The 14,818-nt window shown below is 32.3% G+C and overlaps 1 protein-coding gene across 2 annotated transcripts in view; it reads left to right on the top strand.

Annotated features, from left to right (window-relative positions):
• KLHL1 (kelch like family member 1) overlaps positions 1 to 14,818 on the top strand; it is a 357,107-nt gene that overhangs the window by 265,338 nt on the left and 76,951 nt on the right. For both annotated transcript variants that reach the window (XM_035003252.1, XM_035003253.1), the window contains one exon: positions 4,204 to 4,428. In XM_035003252.1, coding sequence (XP_034859143.1) covers positions 4,204 to 4,428 — 225 coding nt within the window. The remainder of the gene's footprint in view (positions 1 to 4,203; positions 4,429 to 14,818) is intronic.

Below are 14,818 nucleotides of genomic sequence, written 5' to 3' on the forward strand. Positions count from 1 at the left end.
ATCAGTTTTTAATAAAAATTAATTGTACTAATACATGTAAATGTCTTACAGCACAGGAAGTACTCACTAAATATTATCTATTAATATTAATATCTTATTTTTAAGTCTACTCCAAACCCTTTACTCAATATTTATTTAACAACCATATTTCAATAAAACATGATAATATGTTAAGTAATCCTGAATAATATATATGTCATGATTTCCCTTGATGTTTTGACTACTTTTTACAGAAAATGATATTTCAGGAGTTGTTTCAAATAAAGCAACATCAAAACTTTATATTATCTTAAATGCCAGGCACCTTGTCCTTACCTAGTACATAGTCTATGATTTTATTTCACATTATTCTATATGCCAAGAATGAGATTTATCTTTGAATTACATAACTCCATTTAGTTAGGAAATTTCACAAATTGCTTTAGATTCTATTGAGTTATACTACACATTTTATAAAATAATATTGTTACTGTACAAAGTTATAGCTCACAGAATAGCAAAATTCCCTACAAGAGATAATGCATCCTTCAAAATGCTTTAACATAGTAGTCTAGAGTTTAAAACACAAAGCAATAGGGATCTAACCAGTCCTAATAGACCTCCATAGCCAGATGTGCTCATTATACCTGTTTTAATGGACCTAAACATTATTTTAAGTTGGTTGCTTAGATTTATGGTTTGGAATCTCAGAGTGGATGCTGTCCAGTTTATCAAAGTTGTCAGGACTCTATTGTGTCTGCAGTCACCCATTTTAAAGTCATGCAGGCAGCTGAGATAACTAGTGATAGTTTCATGAACAGAATAAATCCAAAGTAACTATATCCTAAAATAAATTTTTATTTTTAATCTCTCTCAAACTTATGACTTATCACAAGAGTCCACTCTTACTCATATTCTGTTTTTAATTTATGTAACGACAAATATTGTTTTTACTGTAAGGAGAAATCTAGGGTAACATTTCTCAGAGAGGATGGCTTTGTTCTTCCTTTGACTCAGGCAACCACTAAGGGAATATATATACTCTAATAAGCAAAGAAAACGAACAGTATTCATAAACAAATTGATAAATTATAAAAAATAGTAAGAATAGAGAAGTTTATACAGATAGCTAATGAAGTATATTGGTGAGAAATTTTCTTTCTTTCTTTTTTTTTAAAGATTTGTTTATTTACTGGGGAGGGGGGAGAAGCAAAAGGAGAGGGAGTCCTAAGCATACTCCACGCTGAGTGCAGAGCCCCATGTGGGACTCCATCTCACGACCCCGAGATCATGACCTGAGCTGAAACCAAGAGTCAGATGCTTCACTGACTGCACCACCCAGGCGCCCCAAGAAAATTTCTTAAAGAACATTATTATTAATAGCTTTCTTTAGAAAAAGAGGAAGCATGTTATTAGCTTTGTGATCATTAAAAATGAGATAAAACATTCACATTGCATGCTAAGAAAATAACCAATTAGATTGACTATAAGTAAGCTTTACAAATCAAGAAATCTTTCTTTGTTTTGTATTACTAAACTTTCTATAACTATGCAAAGTTAAACAGTGGAGTGAAAATAGACCTTGTCTACATTCTAATCCCCAGAATCTATGAACATACTAGCTCATACAGCTAACTATGTGTGTGTGTGTGTGTGCGTGTGTGTGAGGGTGTGTGTTAAGGTTGTGAAGGGAATTAAGGCCACTAATTAGCTGACTTTAAGCTGACTATTCTACATTAAATAGGAATATTCTACATTCACTCAGATTATATATGGGTGAGCCCAATGTAATCATAAGAATCAATGTAGAGATGCAATGTTGCTGGCTTTGAAGATGGAAGAAAAGGTCATAAGGCATATGGATGACCTGTGGAAAATGGTAAAGGCAAGAAATTCACTTCTTCCCTAAAGTCCCTGTCAACACCTTGGTTTTAGCACAGGAATACCTATTCTGAACTTCTGACCTCCAGAGCTGTAAGATAATAAATGTGTATTTTTTTAAGTTACTAAGTTTGAGATAATTTTTCATAGCAACCATAGGAAATTAAAACAGTCAAATTTGAAAAAATGAAGACAAGGATGTACTCCATTTCTGATGTAACAACTTTAGGATAAAATGAGTAGGTTACCTTTGAAGACTCAGAGGGAAAACACTATAAAAGTAAAATATCCTGCCATATGTTGGGATTTAAGTTATATCTAGCTTGTTTTGATAAGACTTTGAAACTCAGATCAAATATTCACTTTCCCCTTTGAATAATAACACTTTTGGTTGCTCAGAAGCCATTAATTTCACACATTTCCAACGATTTCCTTTAGAAGGATGACTGGACCTCAAATTCTTTGCAAAGATTTTGACCAAGGTTTGGGACATTATGAAAAGTACAGTTGTACACATACTTCCTTGTCTACATATACCTGTAAAATATGGGTCTCATGGAATTGGGTTCGTTAGGATTAAGTTACACTATTTCTTCTACTATCATTTGTCAAGGACTAGTCATAAGGGAGAGGTACTTCCATATAACATGATTTTTAATTAGGTATTCATGAAATCCCAATGTTATCAAGCTTTGAGAATTCAGATGACCTTGAAATTATTGGACAAATTAGTTCACCTTGGAATTTTGACTTGTTCATCATTCAATAAAACATTAAATATAAACTATAGTAAATATACTTAAGCATAAAATAAGCACATTTGTTTAAATAATTTTTCTTATGTTACTAAATAATATAAATAACTTTTATGAACATTACAATTTATTTTTATTCCAATAATAATAATAATTTTATAATACTTCATATTTAGTTATATGGAAATTAGCTTGTATTTTCAATAACATAAAAAAGATTTAATGCATCTAACCTAGTATCTATATTATTCTTTGCTACCTTTGAATAAAAATGGAGCATCATTGTATTATTTTTACTTCAATTAGCAAAACTTCTCCTACCAAGTTATTCATATTTGTTTAGTTCAGTGCTGGTTACTTTCTAAATAGTAAATGAGTTCCCCTGATGAATGCTTTCTCTAGTTTGCAAACTTTTATTATGTTACAAGTAAAATACATCTTTAGTGAGTAAGTGAAAGTACACAAGAATGTTGACTCCCTTTTTAGGGATATCTAATCATTGAAGATAAAACATTGGTCAATATGAGTCTGAACATTAAGATCAAACACTGAAAAGCAAGATTAGTGTTTATAAGCTATATCTTGTCATATAAACATTTGTGAACTTGTTCAAGGCGGACATTTTTAATTGAAATGTATAAATGAATCTATGAAAATATATCTAATCAGCAATTTAACTTATTTCTTCTTTCAATTTCTATATTGCTATCAGATTTATTGCATTTCTCAAATTTATGTATAAAAAGCTTTTATGAAAGATAAGCTATTTTATTTAGAGATTATAACATGATTGATAAAGGATAGAAAATCATTTTATGTCTCTAAATTCTATTAAGCTATTCTCCAGATGCAAAAAAAAGGTTTAAAAAAGCATAGATGACATTTATTTACATAACTTCAAATTGACTTTTAAATTGTTTTGTTATTTTGGGCCACCTGGATGACTGTCAGTTAAGCGTCTGCCTTCGGCTCAGCTCATGATCTCGGGGTCCTGGGATCCAGCCACACATTGGGTTTCCCTGCTCAGTAGGGAGTCTGCTTCTTGCCCCTCCCCTGCTTGTGCGTACTCTGTCTCTCAAATAAATAAAATCTTTAAAAATAAATTAAAGTAAAATAAAATGTTTTGTTATCTTAAGGCATAAAGAAAATTTTAAAAGAAACATGGTAAAGAATTTATTAAATTCTTTTATCTTCATTTTCAGAAATTATACAGGAATTATATAGAAATTATACTAGGATTATTATTATTTTTTTTATGGCAAACAGTGATAGAAAGAAGTTGTAAAATCTACGGACAGAACTGTGATATGACCAACAATGATTTCATTGAATCAATAGTTTAGCATAAGACCATTATGTAATTCAAACAAGCTGTAGATGTGTATCTATTTTGATCATTAGTGTCTGCCAAAAAGATAAAATAATGTGGTTAAATTACTACTCCCTTTGGTTTTCTGCCACATTTTCTTTAAGAAAAATAAATGTGACAAGAGTGTTTTCACATCTTAATTTGTACATTTGTACATTTGGGCAGGTTGTATGTTGGATTAGTAGTAAATGGTGACTATTTGATTTTATGTTTTATCAGGAGCTACAACCATAGAGAAATATGACCTCAGAACAAATTTGTGGATCCAGGCAGGGATGATGAACGGCAGGAGATTGCAGTTTGGTGTGGCTGTTATTGATGACAAACTCTTTGTAATTGGAGGTCGAGATGGCTTAAAGACATTGAACACTGTTGAATGTTACAATCCCAAAACCAAGACTTGGACTGTTTTACCGCCAATGTCAACACATAGACATGGTCTAGGTAAGATCTCTTACTTTACTGATACTATTTTTAGAACATTTAATGATAGTGAAAATGTATGTTAAAATATAGTATTACTGTCATCAATTATCATTAACTTTAGGTAAATTACAGGCTTATTTGGAGCATTTTTAAGTTCTTGACATTTTCCTGGGTTGATCAATGTGCATTAAACTGTTGAGAAAGATGTTAAAGATACCAAAATAAGTAAGCCTCAAGCTATCCTAAAGTTTTCACAATCTGACATTCATACACTATGTAAAGTTCAATATAAAAAAAAAAAAAAAGTAGAACTATCACAGAAAGGCCAGAGTAATGCAGCCCAGAGGAAGAAATGGTTAATGTGCATTGAGAAAAATTTAAAATTGAGGTGACTCACTTCCACATTGCTGGATAGACAAGCCTAACCATTCTTTTGCATGTAAGTAATCCCACCTTGAAAACTTTATGGGGGAAGGTTTAGAGAAAGAGTAACATCTTATTTGGCACCAGGGGTCAATAATATAGGATTCAAGTGATTTCTACTATGGAGTAACCTGGAGATGGGGAGAAAGATACTGGGATTCAGAAGATCTGGGTGTGAGTCTTGAAGCTACCATATTGACACGATTTGAGGTCAGCACTTAAACTATGAGCCCTCAGTTTCTTGATTTGCCACCAGTTCAAAGTTATTAAGTAGATAAAAATCTAATGATGCAATGAATATGAAATCACTGTGTAAATTGTAAAGTTCTATACAAATATTTGAAAAAGAGGAATGTAATAATGGCTAACAGTTTCTGAATTTGTATTTTGTATCTTGGGGATTACAAAGGGAAGCGCAAATTACTTTTTTTGAAGACCTGAAATATGTCAGGTAGTCAACTGTCTTTCATATTTAGAATATACACATTAGAAAGGTATCAGGGTTTAATTGCAAATCCACTGATATAGACATTCATAGGCAAGCAAAATTATAGATCATTTAAAAAAACACATATTAGTGTTTTGAGGTCTTCAGCACTGCATATCCCATTCTTGTCTACTCTACCATCAATCTAAAAAAAAAAATTAAAAAAATAAGTAAAATAGCTCTGAACTAAAGCAACTTACCTTTCTTATCTTCTGGTTTACCTCCCCTTTCTTCACATGAGTCATTATTAAATTAAAGAATAGTAATAAGTGTGTGAGACCTTTTCAAGTTCTAAAATTCTGTGCTCTAAATTAAAACCATATAATTTATTTAAATCACATGGAACTCAATTATGATATGGAAAACATGAACAGCATATGATTCTTCCCAGCTAATATTTATGAGTATAAAATATTTCTTATATGATTTTTTTTCAAATATATTGGAGGATTTTTGCTTTTATATCCATGTGAAAGCTGTATGTGTTGTTTTTATTATCTAGCTATCAAATTTCCTATTTCTGTTGGAGTGAAATACAGAGAATAAGCACTCTGGATTAGAATTTTTGGAATTTAATGTCTTCACCATTTTTGTTTTAGACAATTCAATTCTTTTCTATCAAGGTATGCTGAAGTTCAATTATGTAGGTTATTTGCATGCCAAGAAAACATACTTCAAAATATTTCACCAAGAATACATTTTACATGATGTTAATTTCAAGTGTACAAGGTGATGGTTTGCCTCGAAATACTATCACACAGGTTTTGGTCTTTTCAGGATCAAGATTGGGCAAAATGGTAACCTTGGATATTGTTTTATAGTTTTTCATATTTGCTAAAGAGTTTATTGTAAAGGTCCATGTGGAAGTAAGGCTGCCTAGTGAATTATATGAGCTAATAAGTATCACAGATATCTGACATGTAGTACAGCATTTCTCACAAGTTTTAGTGACCCAAAAGTAAGAGTAGTCAGTATTTTCATGCCTCAGCCTCTCTTGCTTTGTGTTTTTTGTTCTGCTTCACTTCTGTCTTCAAGTGGATCACCTCTCCTCCATATCTCATGCCACTGGTTTCCTCCCTGTTTTACTTCCATGTGATTATTGCTTCCTGTCAGTTTTTTTAAAATTCTCTACTACAATACAGCTCAAGATCTGATCTTGTTGAGTTAGTAGAGAGGCATCATGTCTGGACACAATTCTCATCTCAATGTGCTTCATAGATTGCTAGCAATGCCCAGTACACAGAAAACTACCTTCAACTTGGATGCCAATCCAAAGTCCAATCAGCTGAAGCCAGATTGATAGCATCACAAGACACATGTGTGTTCTCTGAGGAAGCTGAGTGTTTCCTTTACGATCAATCACATTCCTTATCATCAGTTGAATCTCAGGAAGTTCATCATTCTGTGTCATACTCAACTGCAATAAATCTCCTTGGCGTAAGATTCTTGTTCCTTCAATATTACACATCAATCTTTGATTTACCTTCTTTCTTCCAAGGACTACCATTATACTGATGTGGATATTTCTTATTTAATCCATCATATCTTCCAAGTTTAATTTTATATGTTTCCCTTTATCCCTTCCTGATAGCTAATTATACTACTTAGTGCTACAAATTGTTCTTAATCTGTGTGCATTGTGGTATTTCTCCATTGTATTGATGTCTTGATCTTAATTAATTTTGTTTTTTACATACTATTATTCCTGTTTGGTAATTCACTATAATTGCTTTCTTCTCCATGTATTAATATCCTTTCTTATCTCCTGAGGCTATTTATTATGCCTATTTCAAATTCCTATCTGCCTCTTTAATTAATTCTTTTTTATTTATATGTGAGCATCTTCCTTCTCTCAGCTCTCTCTCCTCTTACACTTCTCTTTCTCCTGTTAGTCGTCCTTTTTCTACTCCTTCTGTTTCCCCACTTCCTTTTTTTCCTCTTCTTCTTCCTCATATCTATTTTTTTCTTCCTCCTTTTCTTTCTCCTTATCTTCTAATTCTATTTAACAGTAGTTGTAATCACTGAAATATGTAATTTTTAAATCTATTTTTCAACTGAAATTTTCAAGTCATATGTATATATCAGATACTTTGGGTAATTGAATGGAAGTTAAGGCATATGCCATTCTCTGTATCTTCCCAAAACATTCAGGAATGGGTGGGGAAATTATGCCAGGGTGTAGAGCCCTGACTCTGCAAGCTGACTGCTCAACCTATCTGCTGTTGTTCCTAACACAAAACATCATGGGACACATCTATTACTTTCATTTGCACACAAATGTGCTTGAGGCTTCCTTCATCTATGATGTCCTAAATATAGGATTGGGAGCTTGGATAGGCAGAGAAAATTCTGAACCAGCAAGTGCTGTTAACAGTTCCTCCTCTAAGCTGGGCTCTCAGGACATCCTGACATCATCCAGCCAATTACAGCAAGCTCTTCATGGGTGTTGCTCTTTCACTGCCAAACAGTGTATAAGATGCAGTAGCTCTTCTTTGGCCACATCAAAAGAGCACAGATCAAATTTTCCTCCAGGATATTCCCCCAGGGTAGTGCCATGAACTTTTGTCTCACTAGTAAGTCACAACTGACTTCTGTTTCTCTAATTATTTTTTACAGTCCTGATGTCTGTTTTTCAAAAACACACCATGACTCTCACTTTCATGCAATCCCAAGGAATGGGTCTGAGTGTAAATCAACAGCCTTCTTTGCTAGTTTTTTATTTGTTCAGAAATTAGAATTTCCCATTTTATTTGCTATATAGTTATCAGTACCTATTCTGTGGTACACAGTGAAATTACAAATTTGACTATGTAATCCCATATTATACTTTCAAGTGACTAGAAGTTACAGGCTAGAGTAAAATTTTAAAAAATGTGTAAAATAAAAATTCAAGACATTTTTGACCTATATAGCTTTTTTCCTCCCTTGATTTGTATAGGAAAAACAAAAACTTGCATTATTTTTTGAGAAAGTCACATGAGTTTTTTGGTTGCTAAAGATGATATGACCAAAAATGTTTCATAGCTATCAATAAATGAAATAAGCTCCTTCTGCTGAATAAAATAGCATAGAAAAAATTATATGCATATTAAGTCTGGATGTCAAGGGAGCAATGCATCTGCCTAGAGAATTAAACTAATTAAGACCACGGTTCTCTCAATATGCTAACAGTTTTTATTTTGACATTTATGTCTTTGAAGCACATAATTCTAGATATCATGCTTTTTTCCCACCACATTTCATATTATATAAAACCGAATAAGACATTACTGCAATACAGTGTTTACAATTATGTCTTTTTAGGAGAAATTGATAAAGAGTAAGAGCTATGGTTTATTATGGATTTTCTATATGCTAGGCACCATATTGTATATTAAATATATGATAGGAGTTGCTTTAGTTGTTTTTGTTTTTACTTTATTTAGTTGTCAGTTGAGGTAAAATTCACATACCATGAAGTTAGGTTTTATTTTATTTTTCTTTAAAGATTTTATTTATTTATTTGAGAGAGAGAGAGAGGAAGAGGGAGCAAGAGCAGGGGAGGGGCAGAGGGAGAAGCAGGCTCCCCTGTGAGCAGGGAGCCAGACGTGGGGCTTGATCCCAGGCCCCTGGGATCATGACCTGAGTCAAAGGCAGATTCTTAACTGACCGAGCCACCCAGGTGCCCCTAAAGTTAAGTTTCAAAGTACAGAATTGAGTGCTTTTGAGTATATTCACAGTTGTGCAGTCTCACCCCTATCAATTCCAAAATATTTGTATTATTGTAAAAAGAAACTCTTGTTCTTCATTGTCCCATCCTCCTAGCCTTTACCAATAATTAATCTACTTTCTGTCTCTATGAATATGCCTATTCTGGGCATTTCATATAAACAGAATCATACAATTTGTGGCCTTTTGTTTATGGCTTCTTTTACATCGATTGCATAATGTTTCAAGGTTCATCCTTGTTGTAGCATGTATCAGTTCTTCATTCCTTTTATGGCTGAATAATATTCCATTGTTAGAATTTGCTACATACATCATGTTTATACATCATAAACAGAAGAACATTTGGATTGTTTCCACTGTTCGACTACTATGCATAAAATAAAACTGCTGTGAACATTCATGTATGGATTTTTTTTCTATACTATATGTTTTCAGTTCTCTTAGGTCTATATACAGGAGTGGAATTGTTGAGTCATATAGCAACTCTATATTTTACTTTTAGAGGAACGTCCATTTGGTTTTCAGAATGGTTGCACCGTTTTCTATCCCCTCAGTAATGTATGAAGGTGCAAATTTCTCCACATCTTTGTCAGCACTTATTATCTTTTCCTTTTATATTGTAATTATTCTAGCATATATGGAGTGATATATCATTGTGGTTTTATATGCATTTCTCTAGTGAATAATTTTGAAACTCTTTATGTGCTTATTGCCATTTATTTATTTGGCAAAATCTCTATTCAAGTATTTTGTCCATTTTTTGTTTGGGTTATTTTTTTATTGTTGAGTTTAATCATTCTTTATCTATTCTGAATATGTCTTCTGTCAGATATAGGATTTTCAGTTATTTTCTCCCACCCTATGCATTCTATTCTAACTGCCTTAATAGTGTCCTTTGAAGCACAAAAATTAACTTGGTGAATTCCAACTTAATTTTTTCTTTTAGTTCTAATGTTTTTGGTGACATATCCAAGAAAATACTGTCTAATCTATGGTCATGAAAATTAATGCTAACGTTTTCTTTTAGAAGTATTGTATTTTTTGTACTTAAATGTAAGACTATGATTCATTTTTTGTTTTTGTATATGATGTCTAGAAGCAGTTCAACTTCATTCTTTTGCATGTTGTCCCAGCACCATTTGTTAAAAACAAAATAAAACACAAACTTTCTTTCCCATTGAATTGTCTTTTTTAAATTTAATTTTATATTTATTTATGTTTTCAAATCAAGTAAAATTAACATTTAGTGTTATATTAGTTTCAGGTGTACAATATAGTGATTCAACAATTCTATACATTGCTCGGTGCTCATCATGATAAGTATACTCTTAATCCCCTTCATCTATTTCCCCCATCCCCTCACCCATCTCCCCTCTGGCAACAACCAGTTTGTTCTCTATATATAAGAGTCTGTTTTTTTGTTTGTCTCTTTTTTTCCTTGTTCATTTGTTTCATCTCTAACCAAAAGACAACCAACTAAGTGGAGGAAGATATTTGTAAATGATATATCCAATAAGGGGTTAATACCCAAAATATATAAAGAACTCATACAACTCAACACCAAACCCAAAATAAATCTAATTAAAAAATGGGCAGAAGACATGAACAGACATTTCTCCAAAGAAGACATACAGAGGGTCAACAGACACAGAAAAAGATTCTCAATATCACTCATCATCAGGGAAATGCAAATCAAACCACAATGAAATATCACCTTGCACCTGTCAGAATGGCTAAAATCAACCACACAAGAAACAACAGGTGTTGGCCAGGATGTGGAGAAAAAGGAACCCTCATGCACTGTTGGTAGGAATGTAAACTGGTAGAGCCACTCTGGAAAACAGTATGGAGGTTCCTCAAATAATTAAAAATAGAATTACCATATGACCCATTGAATTGTCTTGGTACCCTTGTCAAAAATCAATTGACCTTAAATGTGACAGTTTATTTATGGAATCTCAAATCTATTCCATTGATTTCTATTTCTGTCCTTATGCCAGTGCCACACTGTCTTTATTGCTGTCATTTTCTAGTGACTGAAATTTTGAAAGTGGATAGTGTGGACCTCTGACTTTGTTGTTCTTTTTCAAGATTTTTTTGGCTATTTGGATTCTCTTGCATTTCCATATAAATTTTAGAATCAGTTTCTCAGATAAGGGATTCAGATATTGATTGCATTAAATCTGTAGATCAATTTGTAAGTATTGCCACCTTAACACTAGTAAGTCTTCCAATCAATGGACATTGGATATCATTCTGTTTATTTAAGTCTACTTGTACTTCTTTTGCCAAATTTATTACTAAATAGTTTATTATTTTTGATGTTATTATAAGTGCAATTGTTTTCCTATGTTCACTTTTAGATATTTCATTACTAATATATTTCATTCAAACAATTTATATTTGCATATTGAATATGTATCTTGAAACCTTGCTGAACATTTTTATTAGACTAGTAGTATTCTTATGAACTTCTTAAGATTATATATATATGTAATATATATAATATCTATATATGCATTATACATGTAATTATATATATACATATATATGTATAAAATCATGTTATTTGCAAAGAGAAATGTTTTTATTTACTTTTTAAAATTCATATGGTCTTTCTCTTTTTTGCCTATTGGCCCATAGATGGAACCTCCAGCACAATACTGATAAGAAGTAGTAAGAGGGGACAAGGTCTCAGTCATTCACCATTAAACATGATATTATCCATTATTTGTATGTGTGTGGATGCTCTTTATAAGGTTAAGAAAAGTCTCTTATATTCCTAGTTGGTTGAATATTTTATCATAAAAGATAATGGATTTTGTCAAATGCTTTTCCTGTATCTATTAGAATGACCATGTGATTTTTTCCCCTTTATTCTAATAGTACAGTGTATTACATTGATTTTCAGATGTTAATACAGCTTTTTTTTTTTTTTTTTTTTTTTTTCACAAAAATCTCACTTGGTCATGGTCTATAATCCTTTTCATATGTTGCTGTATTTAGTTTGCTAGTGTTTAGTATTTTTCATCTATATTCATAAAGAGTATTGGTCTGTAATTTTCTTGTAATATCTTTGTCTGGCTTGAGTATCAAGCTAATACTAGCTTCATAATAAAAAAAAATAAAAAATAAAAAAAATACTAGCTTCATAAAATGAGTTGGTAAATGTTCATTTATCTTTTATTTTGTGGAATAGTTTGTGAATGATTAATGTTAATTCTTTAAACATTTAGCAGAATTCATCAGTAAAACCAAGTTTTTGAATTATTAATCAATCCCTTTACTCTTAATGATCTGTTCAGATTTTCTAGTTCTTCTTGAGTCAGTCTAGGAATTTTTCCATCTCATTACATTATCTAAACTGTTGACATACAATTCTTTCTAGTATTCTCTTATAATCCATTTTGTTTCTGTAAGGTAGGAAGTAATGTTCCCTATTTTATTTCTGATTTTAGTAATTTGGTACTTGGCTCTTTTTCTCTTGTTCAACCTACTTAAAGATTTGTCATTTGTGTTGATATTTTCAAAAAACCAACTGCAATTTTTGTGGTTTTCTTTATTGTTCTACTATTCTTTATTTTATTTGTTTTCATTCTATTTTTTGTTTATATTCCCTTCTTTCTGTTTGCATTTGGTTTGCTCTTCTTTTTTTATTTCTGAATGTTGAAAGTAAGTTACTGATTTGAGATCCTTCTTAATTTTTTACAGCTATACATTTCCATCCTTTAGGTGCACTCCATAAGTTTTGGTGTTTTGCTTCTTTGTTTTCATTCCTCTCAAAGTATTCTTATTAATTTTTTAAATTTTCTTTGACCCATTGATTATTTAGAAGTGTGTTTAATTTCTACATATTTATTATTATTGTGATACAAATTACATGTTTATACATTATATATTCATCAACACAGTTCTAAAATGATTGCTTTGTGTAGTTGTCTTTTAAATAAGACAGGAGAAAATAAAGTAGACAAAAAATATATTTATGCTTTTTAAAAATACTTACCTTATTAGTGCTCTTTCTTCCTTCATATGGATTTGTGTTACTGTCTAAAAATGTCTACATTTTGGCCCAAAGGACTCCTTTTAGTATTTCCTGTAGGGCAGGTCTGCTGGCAACAAATTCCCTCAGTTTGTTTATTTTTTAACCTGGATTTATGATATCATTTCTCCTTTATTTCTGAAGACTATAAAATTCTTAACTGTCTTTTTCTTTTAGCACTTTGAATATGCCATCCCACTATCTTCTAGTCTCCTTGGTATCTGATGAGGATAGTCTTGTTAATCTTAATGAGAATCCCCTGTATAAGTTGCTACTCTGCTATTTTCAAGATTCTGTCTTTGGTGTTTGACCATTTGTGATGTGCCAGGAGTGCATATCTTTCAGCTTATCCTACTGGTGGTCTCTTACGCTCAGCAATTTTTCTCACAGCTTAGTTGAGTTCCTAACAAGACAGAGTTGTAAACTGCCTATTAAAGTGTTAAAGGAGTATGTCCAACATGCACACTGAACCCCAACAAAGGCAAGTTTTCCTCCTCCTCCTCCATAAGGAGACTTTGGCAGAGGTGCCCGAAGAAGACCTTCTCCTAAGGCCTGAGACAAAGAGACCTGGGAATAAAGGTGCCTGGGCTAGGAATACAAATATGTGAAGGTGCGACCAGTCAAAGGTGTCTACCATTCCTGCTGATGTCACTATGTAGGAATTGTTTTTACATGGGTACAATAAACAAAAATGAATTAGCATAAGGAGTCTATTGAAACATAATGTTTATCTTAGAAAACTAATTGAAGGTCAAATGCATGTTCAGGGCTGTGCACATGCTCAGGTAAAATCTAGAACCTGGCTAAAACCAAGAGAAACTTGTTAATCAATCCAAGACCAAAATTACATCCTTGTGAAAGTCTGGTGACGATAAAGATGTTTCCATGAAAGACACTGGATGCCCCAGCTGGCATCTGCTTCTATCTATTCTAGATCTGTGAAGTAGCTGAGTCACATTACCCATGAAACTAGAAGTTACCGCAACCTTTGCCAATGCAAAACCAGAACAAAACAAAAGTCTTACTTTCCTTTTTTGCTTTGTTCATTTTAGTTTTAAAGTTCTTGTTAGGAGCACCTTATTGGCGAAGCTTAGTTTATAGGTACAGGGCTCAGTTTTGCAGAATCAGGCAAAAGAAGTAACTCAACTAGTTGGCATGGATAGTGGAAGACAAGGCCTGCTTCCTATGAATATTTACATGTGTGAATATTCACAAAATAAAAGGGACTTTCAGATGTTGGGTAATAAAGGGAAAAAGGCAATGTCTACTGTTCATTTGTTAACTGATTAAATACTCACAACCATGATTCTTTTTGACATTTTAAAGATTAAAAAATTGTGCACAAAGTAATCAGTTTATTTCTTAATGTCACATTATCTTACAAGAAAGACTTGTGATTTTAGTCTAAGCTTGTTTGACTCCGGGCGCCTGGGTGGCTCAGATCGTTAAGCATCTGCCTTCGGCTCAGGTCATGATCCCAGGGTCCTGGGATCGAGTCCCGCATCAGGCTCCCTGCTTGGAAGGGGGCCTGCTTCTTCCTCTCTCTCTGCTGCTCCCCCTGCTTGTGCTCTTTAGCTCTCTCTGTCAAATAAATAAATAAAATCTTAAAAAATAAAAACAAAAAAAATAAACTTGTTTGACTCCAAAATCATATTCTTTCTAATACAACATGATGTTACCAATGTAAGTAAATGGTAATACATATATTCTATTTATGAGTAATAAATATGTAAATATATTCTATTTAC

The sequence above is a fragment of the Mirounga leonina genome, unplaced genomic scaffold (assembly GCF_011800145.1).
Source record: "Mirounga leonina isolate KUSES-001 unplaced genomic scaffold, KU_Mleo_1.0 Mir_127, whole genome shotgun sequence".
NCBI lineage: Eukaryota > Metazoa > Chordata > Mammalia > Carnivora > Phocidae > Mirounga > Mirounga leonina.